Consider the following 15,294-nt stretch of genomic DNA (forward strand, 5'->3'; position numbering starts at 1 on the left):
TTGCACAGACACTTTAAAAATGCACAATTAGATACCATTAACAGTTGTTGACATTCACTGTTGGACTATTAACTTCACGAGCAGCGATTTTAGTGAAATTATTTCAATATTAGGACTAGGAGTGACTTTCAGAACAAAGTGTCCACGTGGTTTATGGATGGTTCAGGATGCAGGTGCAACGCAATGCTATCAAAGTGATATTGCAAAAAAAAAAAAAATGGAAAAGGTGATTTTTTGTCCAACATTGCTACTGATATCAACATCAAGCTTTGCGTTATACTTTTTTCCCGTCATCAAGCGGAAAAGGATGAGTAGGGTTCGTGCATGAACTGATATCATACAATCTGGTAGTTTTTATTTGTTCAGGAACGAATCATCAGTAAACTTTACCGTTTGAAAACATAGAAAATCACTCCTTTTTTTAGATTTTTTTTCTCTTTAATAGTTTTTCTCAATCAAAACTTTTAAAATTCAGATTAAAAAAATATTCGAATTTCAAAAATTGTAATTAAAAAAATCCGAAATTTCTAAATTCACAGTTTTAAAAATCTGAAATTCAAAACCCCAAAAAAAATAAAAAAAATCCAAAATTCAAAATTTAAAGAAAAATTCAAAATTAAAAAAAATCTAAATAAAAAAGACTAAATTTGAAAAGTAAAAAAAAAATTGAATTAATTTTGCAAACAAACAAAAAACAATCTCAAATAAAATTTAAATTCTTAAATTCTTTAATTCTTTAATTCTTTAATTCTTGAATTCTTAAATTCTTAAATTCTGAAATTCTGAAATTCTTAAATTCTTAAATTCTTAAATTCTTAAATTCTTAAATTCTTAAATTCTGAAATTCTTAAATTCTTAAATTCTTAAATTCTTAAATTCTTAAAATCTTAAATTCTTAAATTCTCAAATTCTTAAATTCTTAAATTCTTCCTTTTTGTAATTTTTTTTCTCATAATAAGAGAAGTAATTTAAAAAACGTTACTTAATCCACCGGAAGGTGGTTACTGCCTTCCTCCTAAAAGCCTTGCAACCACACACTACGAAAGCTTTGGCTAACGCTTACTTAGTAAAGACACTATACATCTGAGTGCTGCCATCTAGGTATGATAAATTTAATGAACCATTTGAAAACACTGCAGTGTTTGTGTGCGTGCACTGAGCGTAAAGTTCCGACAGCTATCCGCCGGAGCTTTCAAATTATGTAAATAATGACCCTTTTTAGTATCAACCAAAACAGTTTTTCGAACATATCTTTTAAAGTACTGCACCAAGCCGGATGAAATTTAAAAAAGACTTAAAGAACCTGAAGGCAAATCCAAAAACATAGATCCGGACAAAATCGGTCGAGCCAGTTCCGAGAAAAGTGAGTGAGAAAAAAAATTCTACGTCCATCCACACGCACAGACATTTGCTCAGAATTTGATTCTGAGCCGATATGTATACGTAAAGGTATATCTGGGAGGCTTATTTAAAAAGTTCAATTTTTGAGTGATTTTATAGCCTTGCCTCAGTGAGGTGAGGAAGGCAAAACTAAGAACAAGTAAGGAATGATACAACCTGAACTTGGGTCACAACCGATACCATTAACGATAACAGGATAACAGAGAAAACGGTGCGATAAAATGTTCCCACAGCAATTACTTACCTTTCGGAGAGCGGTCATTTCTTCCAGCAATCCGTCAGTAGATAGCAACAAGTTTCACTTTTGTTTCCTTCTTATAATCACAACAGAGCCTGACTCATAAAGAGTATTTTTGAAGGCTCCTCTTTATCAGAAAAGTAATTTTTGGAACAGCGCGATATCGCGATGATTCTGATAAAGGCGCTTTGTGTATATATACTCAATAATTCACACGAATTTGTCAAAGTCGACATAAATATGGGAAAAACGGGGATTTTCTCGGAACGAGCCGAGTATTGCTTTGAACCAGTTTTTGGGGGTGCGGTTCCGTGAGAGATAAGCTATTTTTGGTTTATTTAGGGGGAAATTGCTGATAAAAAGTAAAAGTATTGACTACTTACGTGAAAAGCGCAACCTGAAAAAAATTAAGCTAAATGAAAAATTACCCTGCCGTTTATTCAATTGCAACTATACACTTTCTCCGATAACTGAGGCGGATTAATAATAGCGCTAAGCATTACCGGTTGTATGTCAACTGCGCAAACTGCACTGGCAACCACACGGCGAACTATCGTGATTGTGTCGCATTTTAAAATTTGCATGTTATCTATTTGTGCAGATTTAATCAATTCCAACAGACAAACAAATTAGGATAATAGTATAATTGCATTACCAAAATTTGATTGCAGTCAACTGTACAATATAAATTTTCCCACATTATTTATTACTATTATTCTTATTGCTCACATGAGTAAAAGAAATTAGATCAAAGACAAGAATTTCCATAGACTAATAATTATTCATGAAATCGTTGATATTTTCGAGGATATTTTGCAGTACCATTTGTAAGTTAGACAACATTTAGCAACACTGATTGCAATCGAAAAATTTCTCGACTCACGATCTAAATTTTTCGATATGATAGTAAGATTTCGACTCATGCTAAAAATGGATTTTTTTTAGAAAATGTATTTTTTTGAATTTTGACATTGGTTTATTTGATATAAATAAACAAATATCAAAATAAAAAAAGTCAAGAAACATATAAAAATATTTTTTTTATATTTTATAAAAAAAATAATGTTTTATGGCAAATCGAAATCTTACTTTTATAAAAAAAATAATGTTTTATGGTAAATAGAAATCTTACTATCATATGCTTAAAAATAAAATAAAATGAGTTTTTTTATTTAGAAATTTACCAATACATATCTCCTTAAAATACTTGTCTGATTTTTATGGCTACAATAAAAACTTAAAACAAAATAGATGATTCTAGACTCGATCGTAATATTTCCATTTGAATTTCTCGACTCACAATCTAAATTTTTCGATACGATAGTAGGATTTTGTTTTACCATTGACAAATAAGAAAAAAACTTGACAAATAAAAATTCAACTTTTTAAAAATTTGTAAATTTTGAAACTTTAATTTTTTTTAATTTATAAAAAAAATAATGTTCTTTTTTTATTTATTTTAAGGTGATGTCACGATTTTTTTCGTTCTAAATTTTTGAGCAATAGCCTAAGATGTTTCAAAAAGACTCACGAAAAATGCAGGGAGGTATGTCTCCGTTTAAAAATACAAAAATCATTTGCTAAAACTGTTTTTTAGAAAAGTTGTCGTTGTCGTCGTAAACGCCAACATGTTCAAAATCCGATAATGGGAATCGAGTCTCCAGACAATTTTATATAAAAAAAAACTCAATATTGACCATTGTCCTATTCAATCCTTGTGAAGTTACAGCGGTCCAATTTTTTTTTTTTTTTTTTTTTTGATAAAATGGAGTTTTTGTTTTTTTTGGCAATTTGTATATGATAGACTTGATTGTACAGTCTCGAAAATATTTTTAACTGTAAAGCTCGTCCAACATTTACACGCAAGATCCCCTGTAATTACTCTTGGCATTAAGAACAATGTAATTACAAAAGCCGACTCGGTCTTCACCAGGTCCCAGCATTGAAAAGGACCTAATAAAAATAATTTTATGAAAAAAAAGCTCGTTCAATTTCCCATAAGTTTTTCTTTGACAGCATTTCAATTTGATGTTTACGGTACGTAAATATTAAAACAAGTCAAATTGTCAAATATATAAAAAAAACTTTTTGCCTTCCTCACCTCAATGAGGAAAGGCTATAAAATTACTTGAAAAACATTAGGGAATTTAAGAATTTAAGAATTTAGGAATTTCAGAATTTAAGAATTTAGGAATTTCAGAATTTAAGAATTTAAGAATTTAAGAATTTAAGAATTTAAGAATTTAAGAATTTAAGAATTTAAGAATTTAAGAATTTAAGAATCTAAGAATTTAAGAATTTAAGAATTTAAAAATTTAAAAATTTAAGAATTTAAGAATTTAAAAATTTAAGAATTTAAGAATTTAAGAATTGAGGAATTTAAGAATTTAAGAATTTAAGACCCACCTTCACGTATACATATCGACTCAGAATCAAATTCTGGAGCAAATGTCTGTGCGGGTGGTTGGATGTTGATCAAAATAATTGCACTTGATTATCTCGGGACTGGCTGAACCGATTTTGACCGTTTTGGTCTCATTCGATCCGTCTTGGAGTCCCATAAGTCACTATCTATAAATTGTGAAGTTTAGTAAAGTACTTTAAAAGTTATGCTAAAAAACGATTCCGGCTAAAGTCCGGAAGATTGTAAAAAGGGTGGTTTTTGTAAGAAACCCCGTCAAGCTATACATTTTTAGAAAGGTATTTAAAAGACCTTTCCAACAAGCCCAAAACATTGAAAGTCTTACTAACTTACCAAAAGTAATAAGCATTTAAGTGGCATTCATACACTTTTTTGAGATATTTTAATGAAAACGTTGTCCGGATCAACGATGCGACCCATCGTTTGATGTGTTATCAAAAGACCTTTCCAAAGAGCCAAAAAGATTGAAAATCTGACAACCCTTTTGAAAGTTATAAGCAAGTGTATTTTGTACACTTTTTTGAGGCCGGATCTTAGAAATTTTGATAAAAATGATGTCCGTATCCATCATGCGACCCATCGTTGGATGAAGGGTGGATTAAGTAACGTTTTGTTAAACTGTTGATAGAAACTTGCCTGCTCACTTCCTATTGCGCCTTTTATCACTCGATTGATTTCAGTTGAACACGCTTTTTATGAGCTGTAATTGAACGCCAAAGTGCTGATATGACAACATTAGAGGCACGATGAAGTTAGATGCTTTTCCACAAGGTTTAATCAAAAATGTAAAAATAATCGTTCTAAGTCTCTGTCTCAGAGAAATGCTCACCTATGAAACGTGTCGATAAAGTTACTGATTTCGGGGAGAGTAACTCCAAAGAGTATTGAAAATAGAACGCGGACGTGGAGCAAATATCCGCCAAATTCATGGTACCAATCAAAAGTAAAACCGTAACGCCTATGATGAGGCGGTAACTGGTAACTCTCCGTTGCTTTGAGAGCAACAATAGCAACGATGAAAGAGAGCATTTTTGTTTGCTATCTCTGGAATTAAATCGGAACAAATTGAATCATGTTATCCATAAATCACTCAGTGAAGACGCGCGGTACTCGAAAATTTACAACCGACCGAAAATCACCTTCCACATCAAATTAATTTTGAGTAATCATTGTGATAACTGAAAAAAGGCCAATCAAAACTGAAAACTACCAGCTTTATCACACCTGTTGTCGCCGATCCTAGTCATCATGACGCTCCTCTCGTCCGGAAGTGCACCCCGAACCGGAATGCACCGTTACATCGATCTTGCCGTTCGCGGTGGTTACCAGCGCGACTTGATATAATCCTTGCATCACCAAAATAATAAACATTAGCCAGCTGAGCAACGCCGATTAAGCAGCAGGATTAAGCTCAAGTACCGACGCCGCGCGCCTCAGTCAGGGTAAATCACCGTACCAACGACGGCGGCCTTCAGCAACAAGAAAGACACACAACTCTCTGTTATATATGTCGAGCGTTGGCGCGAGCCCGCTCATCAGTCGCAATCGAAACGCGTAGCAAGTCGGATCGTCGTCGTGCTCAGAAGAAAAATGGTCGTGCCAATACGGGAGTCCCAGGACGTGTTTGGGAACAAGAAGCGCATCCGGATCGAGAACAACCGGGACAACCTGCAGATTATCGGCAACCAGAACCGGATCCTGGTCAAGGCGAACGAGGGAACGCTGAACGTGATCGGGAACGCGAACAACGTCAAGATCATGCGGAACTGCGGCACGTTGAACTACGTGGGGAACCAGGGCTCGATCTACCTGAGCGATCAGAGCAAGTCCGTCAAAGTCAACTACACGGGAAACAACGCCAAGATTCGGGTCTGCGACCACGAGCAGCTGTCCGATCGGTTCCGGTGAAGCTCGCCACACCAGTGTGATGTGATGTGATCTAGTTCTGCGAAGCGAAGAGAAAGAGAGGCAATGGAAACAATAGAATAGCACCAATTACATGACTTGATTTGAACTGCAAAACCGCGTCAAGCTTGTATACTTTTCTAGTGAATTATTTAGCGAAATGTGGCGCGCGTGAATCGCGGATGTTCAACGGGAACTCAGTATTAGCCAGAACCTTCAACTTTGTACGGCGAAGAAGGTCAACCAACCTAAAAAACGAAACAAGTCTGATTAGATCTTTAAGTTAGTGTGTACTTTTTTTTGTTCATTTCTCGAAATACAGAAGCAATCATTGTAACCAAACGGAACAGTGGGCGATTCAGAAAACAAAAAGAAAGAACAATCGAGTCACTTGTTGATGCGTATCATGTGCGCCGCCAGCTGAATGTTCAATTTGGTCGTTATCTCGATTACATCGACGGGTGCGGGTGACGACGACCTGTTGAAGTTGTTGTTGTCGCGCTGGTTGGAAAGTTTCCTGTGGGAGCCACGTTGTTGTTATCACAATTGTCACATCGAGTGTCTGCAAATTGTGCGCAGTTTTTCTTGCGTTATGAATGGTTTCGAGTGTTATTTTGTTGTTTTGTGGAATGCTGTTTAAGACACCATCCTAATGAACAAAATGGCTTGGCATAGTTTATCAATTTAAATTATTTCACTTTTCTTCTCTCGTTTTTCTTTTTTTTTTCATTTTCCAATGATACAATAAAACTAGTGAGCGAGAAAGCAACTTTTGTTCGTGTTTGTCGGCTTTGCTCTCCTTTGCTCTATAGCAATTTTGATTTGGAGCAAAGCTAAATAAGGGGAGAGGAGTCTAAAGGAAAGAGAGTTGCCCTCTTACTCACTGTCTTGCCCGGAAGCCTGAGTTAGGATTAAGCAAGTTTCCCAGAAATCGGCCATTTTTTGGAATTTTAATATTGTGGGCCAAAACATTAATTTTGCTTAATTGATGTGTTCACACTAATCTCCGTAATATGTTGAATGTTTTTTTTAATTCTCAATAAACCTACAAAAACTTTCTTTTTATTTTGAAATTTTGAAATGAAAAAAATAAATAAAAATACATTCATTTACAGTCCAGACTCGATTATCCAAAGGTTTGTACGGTACTTCGGATAATAGAATCACGACCAAAAAAATGTTTTTCTTTTTTTTTATTTTCTAATTTTTAACTTAAAATTCGAGTTCTGCGACCCCATTTAAGTCAAATTTGTATATTTGTATGCCTTTTAAATAAAAAAAATGCAATTATTCAATATGTTATTACCGCCATTTCGGCCGCCATCTTAGATTTGCCTAATAATTTTAGAGTAGTTTATGAGTCATACTTAGGCTCGACCATCAAAAATAAGACAACGAAATTTTGTTTTTCGTGATTCAATTATCCGAAGTGACATTTTTTTTCGAGGCCTTCGGATAATCCAGTTTGGACTGACTGGACGACTCTTAAAAAGTCGTAACTTTGTTTAAATTAAAAATACGTTTGATTTCAGAATCCCTCTGACACTAAATTAATATCCAATTCTTCACAATTTCGAGATGCAAAATAACACAACGATAAGTGGTAGGAGCGTGCTGGTTTCCGGGGTTAAGTGCTGGAACAACCTCCCTCCTGGAGCCTGAAAACTAAACCCACATTGTCGGCATTTAAAAGTGCAATCAGAAGCTCATTTCTAAATTAGTTTTAAACTTTTTAATTAACTTTGTTTGGAAAATTTGTTTATCTTTATTTTGGCCCTATTGTAAAATCCTACAATTCCTTCCTTGACTTGACGAAAAGTACACACTACAAGTTATCGTATCCAATAAAGCAACAAATTTACAAATTACAAATGAAAAAAAGAAAAATTAATGGAAGACGACGAAGATCAGATCACAGTAGACTACGAATAGGGGAGTCGGAGGTGTAATGGGACGACAGTCCAAAATAAAATTCATTCTATTGCAAACACTCAACTGAAGTAGTTCGGTCTCTGGCTAATCTCCCAAAAGGTTATGGGCCCAGGAAGATTCAAAAACTGAACACTTAGAAGAATTTTGAGAAGCAGTTATTTTTTCAAGAAGTTTACGGAAAGTTCTGGAGCAAGATGAGTCAAGCCGGAAGTTTCCCAGCCTTGGAACGGCTTGCTGGTCGCGAAAATTGGGCCGACTGGAAGTTTGCGATGCAGACGTATCTAGAAGTCGAAGAATTTTGGACCGCTGTGAAGCCGGCAAAGAAGGCGGACGGAACTTACGAAGCTGTAGATGCCGTCAAGGATCGCAAGGCAAGAGGCAAGATCATCCTGCACCTGGAACGTCACAATTTTTGTCACGTGAAGGACACGAAGACCGCCAAGGAAGCGTGGGAAGCGCTCGAAGCCGCGTTCGAGGACGCGGGGCTGACCCGACGGACCGGCCTGATCAGGAAGTTCGGTTCAACGCACTTGGAGGACTGTTCGTCCATGGAGGAATTCGTGAACACGGTGATGTCAACCGCGCACCAGCTGCGTGGTATCGGAATGGTTATTCCGGAGGAATTGGTCGGTGGACTGCTGCTGGCGGGATTGCCGGAATCGTACCGCCCGATGATCATGGCTCTGGAGAATTCTGGAACGGTGATTTCTGGAGATTCGATAAAAATGAAGTTGCTGCAGGAACTCCCAGTGACATCGACGGGCGCGGCCTACTCAAGCAGGAAGCAGGAACGCAGACCTGAGCAGAAACGGCCACCACGACCAACCGGCGACAGCAAGGGTCCGAAGTGCAGACGCTGCCAGAAGTTTGGACACATTGCGAAGGATTGCCGCTCGAAGGACTCAAATCGGAGGGATGGAGACGCTTGGTGTACCGTACTGTCAACCGTCAACGAGGACGACCACTGGTACTTCGATTCAGGGGCTTCCAACCACTTTGCGAAGTCGAAGGAAACGTTGGACAACCTGGAGAACTACAGTGGTACAGTCGTTGCTGCGAACAGAGGTGCCATGAAGGTCGTCGCGAAGGGAAGCATGAAGCTGTGGACCACGGTTTCACCCGACGAGAAGCCGATTGAAGTCAACGACGTGCAGGTAATTCCGGACCTATCGACGAACCTACTCTCGGTAAGCCAAATCGTCAAGAGAGGGAGCACGGTTACGTTTGATAAGGGTGGAGTGAAGGTGATCAACGCAGCCGGGGCCATCGTTGCCACCGGAAGTATGGTCAAGGACATCTTCAGGCTGAACCAGGCCACACCGAAGCCTCAAGCGCTCGCGGTGACTGCTGCGGAATCGTTGGAACTGTGGCACAAGCGGATGGGCCATCTCAACTTCGACGGCGTGAGACGTTTGAAGAATGGTCTAGTAGCGTGGTTCACGTTTCTATGAAAAAGACAAAAGTTGTTATTTTGTCTTGCATCAACCGGAATTTCGTTCTTTTATGTTACCAGAAGCACTCCTGAAAATTTGAGCCCATTTGGTAAGGTCTAGGAGCTCCAGTTTTAATTTGAAATTTATATGGGATTTTGATTTATTTTCCATGGGAAACTATCTTTTTTTACATTGTATTAGTATTTTTTTTTATTAATCGATGAAATGACTTGATTCTTATAGTAGGAGATAGGTTTTGAACTGGGGAACAACTTTGTAGAACATACCAACATGCTAGGAAGTGACCCTTTAAAGATACAGATACTTTTAGATGGTGGCTGGCCCCTTCAAAAGCCACCATCTAAAAGTATCTGTATCTTTAAAGGGTCACTTCCTAGCATGTTGGTATGTTCTACAAAGTTGTTCCCCAGTTCAAAACCTATCTCCTACTATAAGAATCAAGTCATTTCATCGATTTATAAAAAAAAAATCCTAATACAATGTAAAAAAAGATAGTTTCCCATGGAAAATAAATCAAAATCTCATATAAATTTCAAATTAAAACTGGAGCTCCTAGACCTTACCAAATGGGCTCAAATTGTCAGGAGTGCTTCTGGGGACATAAAAGAACGAAATTCCGGTTGATGCAAGACAAAATAACAACTTTTGTCTTTTTCATAGAAACGTGAACCACGCTAATGGTCTAGTCTCCGGAGTCTACTACAACGAGTCTGCTGTCGAAAAGTGCAAGGTTTGCGCTTTGGGTAAGCAGACACGTCTTCCGTTCAGCAAGGCCGGTTCGCGCGCAAGCGACCTGTTGGAGTTGGTTCATTCCGACATCTGTGGACCGATGGAGGTTCAATCCCTCGGGGGTAGGCGGTGGTACTACCTGAGCTTCATCGACGACAAGTCGCGGCGGATCGCTGTGTACTTTCTGAAGCAAAAGTCGGCGGACGAAGTCTACGACGCGTTCGAGGATTTCCGCTGCAAGGCGGAGAGGCAAACTGGTCGGAAGTTGAAGATTCTTCGCACGGACAACGGTAAGGAGTTCACCAACAAGAAGTTGCAGGTCTTGCTCAGCCGCTTGGGAATACGCCATCAAACGACGGTGGACTACACGCCGGAGCAGAACGGGCTTGCTGAACGCGGGAACCGGACCATTGTCGAGCGTGCACGGTGCATGCTGTTTGACGCCAACCTACCAAAGACCTTCTGGGCGGAGGCAACGGGCACAGCGGTGTACCTGGCGAATCGATCTCCAACCAAAGGCCACGACAAGACACCGGAAGAGGTGTGGACTGGACGTAAACAAAATCTGGCACACATCCGTGTGTTCGGAACTCCAGTCATGGTGCACATCCCGAAACAGAAGCGGAAGAAGTGGGACGCCAAAGCCCACGAGTGTATTCTGACAGGTTTCGAGGAGGATATCAAGGCCTACCGCCTGTGGGATCCGATAGCGAAGAAGTTGATCAAGCGACGAGACGTAACTTTTCTCCGTGAAGGAGGAGTTCCGGCAAGCGCTCCTGTCTCTGCAAAGCAACCGATGGTGATTCGTCTGGATTTTGAAGAACCCATCCCGTGTGTGCAGGAAGAAGACGAGCCTCCGGTGCAGCTGGAAGAAGCTGAACCAGTCGTTGATGATGTCCCACAAGAGCCTGAAGTCATAGCTGAACTCGAAAACGACAACGCTGAAGTTGAAGTTGAAGTAGAGGACGCCGAGCCCCTGGCAGGTCCCAGCTGTGACGTGACACCTATTGCGCTCCCCTCGCGACCATTACATCCGTCTGGGTCACCGGCGTTGTTGCGCAGCGGTCGGGAGCGCAGTCTTCCAGGCAAGTTCAAAGATTTTATTCTGTCGAGCAAAGGCCTGTCCCTTCCATCATTCACAGCCAACTCTGGATATGACGAGATCGTTTCGGACTCGGAAACAAGTGGAGACGAGAACTCGGACGATACACTAGTTGGACTTGCAGCCAGACGTCAGCCCAGATCACCGGCAGAGGCGATGAAACGTGGCGATGCGAAGCTGTGGAAGGACGCGATGGACGATGAGTACCGATCACTCATGGAGAACGGCACGTGGGAGCTGGTCCAGCTGCCTCCGGATCGCAAGGCGATCGGATGTAAATGGCTGTTCAAGACCAAGGAGGACGAGAAGGGCAACATCGTGCGGCACAAAGCCAGGCTCGTGGCGCAGGGCTTCACCCAGAAGTTTGGCGTGGACTTCGACGAAGTTTTCGCACCTGTGGCCAGACAAGAAACGTTCCGGATCCTGCTGACAATCGCTAGCCGTCGGAAGATGGTGGCAAAGCACGTGGACGTCAAGACAGCGTACCTTCATGGCAAGTTGGAGGAGACCATCTACATGAAGCAGCCTGCAGGATACACAACCGGAGACGTCAATACTGTGTGTCGATTGAAGAAGAGTCTGTACGGGCTCAAACAATCCGCTCGAGTGTGGAACCACAAGATCGACGCAGTTTTCAAGCAACTGGGATTCGGCCAGGCGAAGGCTGATCCGTGCCTCTACGTTCGGACGACCGGAAGGTCGACAGCGTACATCATCATCTACGTGGTGATCGCTGCCGAGACTGAGGAGGAGTTTAAAGCTATATTCAACGGCCTGCAACAGCACTTCACCGTCACGAACCTCGGAGATCTGAAGCATTTCCTGGGAATGGAAGTTGAGCGAGCGGCCGATGGATTCAAGTTGAACCAGCAGAAGTACATCACCAAGATGGCGAGTCGATTCGGTCTGGAGGATGCCAAGAAATCGAAGATTCCCTTGGATCCAGCCTACCTACAGCAAAAGGAGGAGAACGATCAGCTACCCAACAACACCGATTATTTGAGCTTGATCGGAGGTCTGCTGTACGTAGCTGTTCACACCCGACCGGACATTGCTATTAGCACATCGATTCTTGCTCAGAAGTCGAGTCATCCGACGCAGCTGGATTGGCAAGAGGCAAAGCGAGTGCTACGCTACCTGATGGGTACGAGCGATCACAAACTACACTTGGGATCTACCGGTGCAGGACTGGAGATGTACGTGGATGCGGACTGGGCAGGCGACCACCGAGACCGAAAATCCAACTCTGGTTATCTGGTGCGTTTTGGCGGCGGACTCGTCAGCTGGGGCTCCCGGAAGCAGAGCTGTGTAGCGCTGTCATCAACGGAAGCTGAACTGGTGGCGCTGACTGAAGGATGCAAGGAGCTGATCTGGATACAGATGCTGCTGGGTGAGTTCGGGATCAAGATCAACCGTGCTGTGCCGATCTACGAGGACAATCAAAGCTGCATCAAGCTCGTGGACAGCAACAAGATCGAGAAGCGGACGAAGCACATCGAAACCCGATACTACTACGTTCGCGACCTGAAGGAGAAGAAGATGATCGATCTGCAGTACTGTCCGACTGAGAAGATGTTGGCAGACATTCTTACGAAGCCGTTGCAGAACCTGCGGATCAAGATGCTGCGTGAAGAAATCGGTCTACTACCGGATCACGTCGAGGAGGAGTAATGGAAGACGACGAAGATCAGATCACAGTAGACTACGAATAGGGGAGTCGGAGGTGTAATGGGACGACAGTCCAAAATAAAATTCATTCTATTGCAAACACTCAACTGAAGTAGTTCGGTCTCTGGCTAATCTCCCAAAAAAAAATACAAATATTTTTTTGTAAAGTGTAAACATTAAAAAAAATTAAAAAGGAGGTTGACATTTCCAAAAAAGTGTCCAGGTGGTTTATGGATGGTCCCTAAACAGAAAAAAAAACAATTTTCCATAAATTTTTATTAGAAAAAATCGATATTTGCTAACTTAAACCTCGTTCAAAACTCCTAAGCAAATTTTTGAAGAAAAAGAAAAATTAAAAGATTATTTTTCAGAAAAAATCTCCCTTGAGCAGCAATTGCAAATCCAATTTAACGTCCATAAATTACGTTGAAAATATTTCATGTGTTTTTGTCAAAATTTTTAAAACATGTTTTTACTTCACTTATGAACCGTTGCAAATATTTTTTAAAAGGATTTTTTCCTGTGTACTTATGTTTTTTTCTTAAAAACCATTAACCTACAATTTTGTCCTGGAGATCTAAACAAATCGCTGAAAAAAAGGATCGTCTAGATTGGTTGAGTTATGGCCAAGAACCATCGAATTGGAGTTACCGTTCCAACGAATTTGTATTTCACGTACGCTTACAAAATCTCACTTTTTCACAATTTTTATTTTTTCCTGATTATTGAGAATTATTTAAATTTTCAACTTATTTTAAAAATTAACTTTATTTAACCTTAAACCCAACAGTGTTTTATTTAACCTTAATTTCACTAAATTAAACTAAATTTTACTAAATTCACTCAAAATTGATCTGATCTTAACTAAATTTAACTATATTTACCGAAATTAAATTAAATTTAGCTAATTTAACCTCATATTTATATGAAACTAAATTAGATTAGTTTTTTTTTAAATTTCATATGTTTGCTAATTTGGAAAGATTTAATCTTTTTTAAAATATTAATGTCTACTTTTCACTCAACCAAATAAATCTATTTTTTTATTGATTTAACTAAATTTAATTTAACTTAAATTAGCTAACTTTGATCCAATTAAATTTAATTTACACTAATTTAAGTTAATTCAGCTTAATTTAACTAAATTTAACATACTTTATCCTAATTTTACTTAATTTTACCTAAATCATCTTAATTTAACTAAATTTAACTTTATTTAACTTAATTTTACTTGATTCAACTTAATGTAACTTAATTCTACCAAACAAAATTAAATTGAACTAAATTCTACCAAATGTAACAAAATTTAGATAAATCTATCTAAGTTTCATTACATTTAACAAAATATTTCTAAATATAACCACATTTGACTAAATTTAGTTCAATTTAACTTAGTTAATTTCATTCAATTTAACTTGAATAAACTTAACATAACTTCATTAAACTTGATTTAAATTAATATAACATATTTTAACTGTGTAAAAACTTAAAACTTAATTTCAACTCAATTTTACTTTATCCTATTTAATTTTACATAATTTTACTATGTTTAACTTGATTCTACTAAATTTAACTTAACACAACTTAATGTAACCAAACTGGGCCAAATTCTACTAAATTAAGCAAAAAGGAACAAATTTCAACTAAATTTATCTGAATTTAACTAAATTTTGCTTAATTTTACTAAATTTAATTAAATTTATCTAAATTTGACGAAGTTCAACTATATTGTAATGAATCAATTGAACATAATTAATCAAAATTTAATCAATTTATCATAATTTAACTTAATTTAATCAACTTAACTAAATCCTACGTTTTTTTTAATATAACCAAATGTTACTTAATTTAACTAAAATTAACTTATTAAATTTAAATTCAATTTGTAGTTGGAGTGTTAAGCCACTTTTTTCAAGTTTTGTAGTGCTATCTTGTTGCACGTAGCTTTTTGACGTTCCGAGAAAACGTGTTCTATTGCTTGAACTTGAATAAACAAAAAAAAAAGGACGCAATGTAAACAATAACAAACACGTTTTGTTTGGTTGACCATTATGTGCATTGTCCCGCAGTTTGGTTGAATTTGGTTACCGGAGTAATAATTACATTACAAATATTTACGGTAGTCCGGCATGTACGTGTGTCAAACGCATTTTGACCTAAAATTCCTTTGGCCAGTTGTCGCACTTACAGCAATTTTCAGGTCCTAATAAAAAAAAGTCTAGATATTAAGAGTAACAACAATGCACGATTTTCTTTAGGTTTCTATTGAATATCTCAGGATTGACATCGAATTTTGGGGATCTGTGACAAGTTAGCACGACAGCGACGATGATGTCAGATAAAAATGTATTCCTAAATTGTTCAAAAATCAAAAAAGAGGACTTTCAGAAAACTAGAAACGAAATTAAAAATAACAACAATCAACCGACACATTGCCATCCCA

The 15,294-nt window shown here is 38.4% G+C and overlaps 1 protein-coding gene across 1 annotated transcript; it reads left to right on the plus strand.

Moving 5' to 3' along the window:
• Positions 1-5,566: 5,566 nt before the first annotated feature.
• On the plus strand, positions 5,567-6,029 carry LOC120428187 (uncharacterized). Its single transcript, XM_039593167.2, has one exon. It carries the CDS (start codon positions 5,652-5,654, stop codon positions 5,967-5,969), a length of 318 nt encoding a protein of 105 aa, XP_039449101.1. The 5' UTR covers positions 5,567-5,651; the 3' UTR covers positions 5,970-6,029.
• The last annotated feature ends 9,265 nt before the right edge of the window (positions 6,030-15,294 follow it).

The sequence above is a fragment of the Culex pipiens genome, chromosome 2 (assembly GCF_016801865.2).
Source record: "Culex pipiens pallens isolate TS chromosome 2, TS_CPP_V2, whole genome shotgun sequence".
Classification (NCBI taxonomy): domain Eukaryota; kingdom Metazoa; phylum Arthropoda; class Insecta; order Diptera; family Culicidae; genus Culex; species Culex pipiens.

What these genes read in the sequence shown, in the direction of transcription:
- LOC120428187 (XM_039593167.2), top strand. Translation starts at nt 5,652, where the DNA reads ATGGTCGTGCCAATACGGGAGTCCCAGGACGTGTTTGGGAACAAGAAG.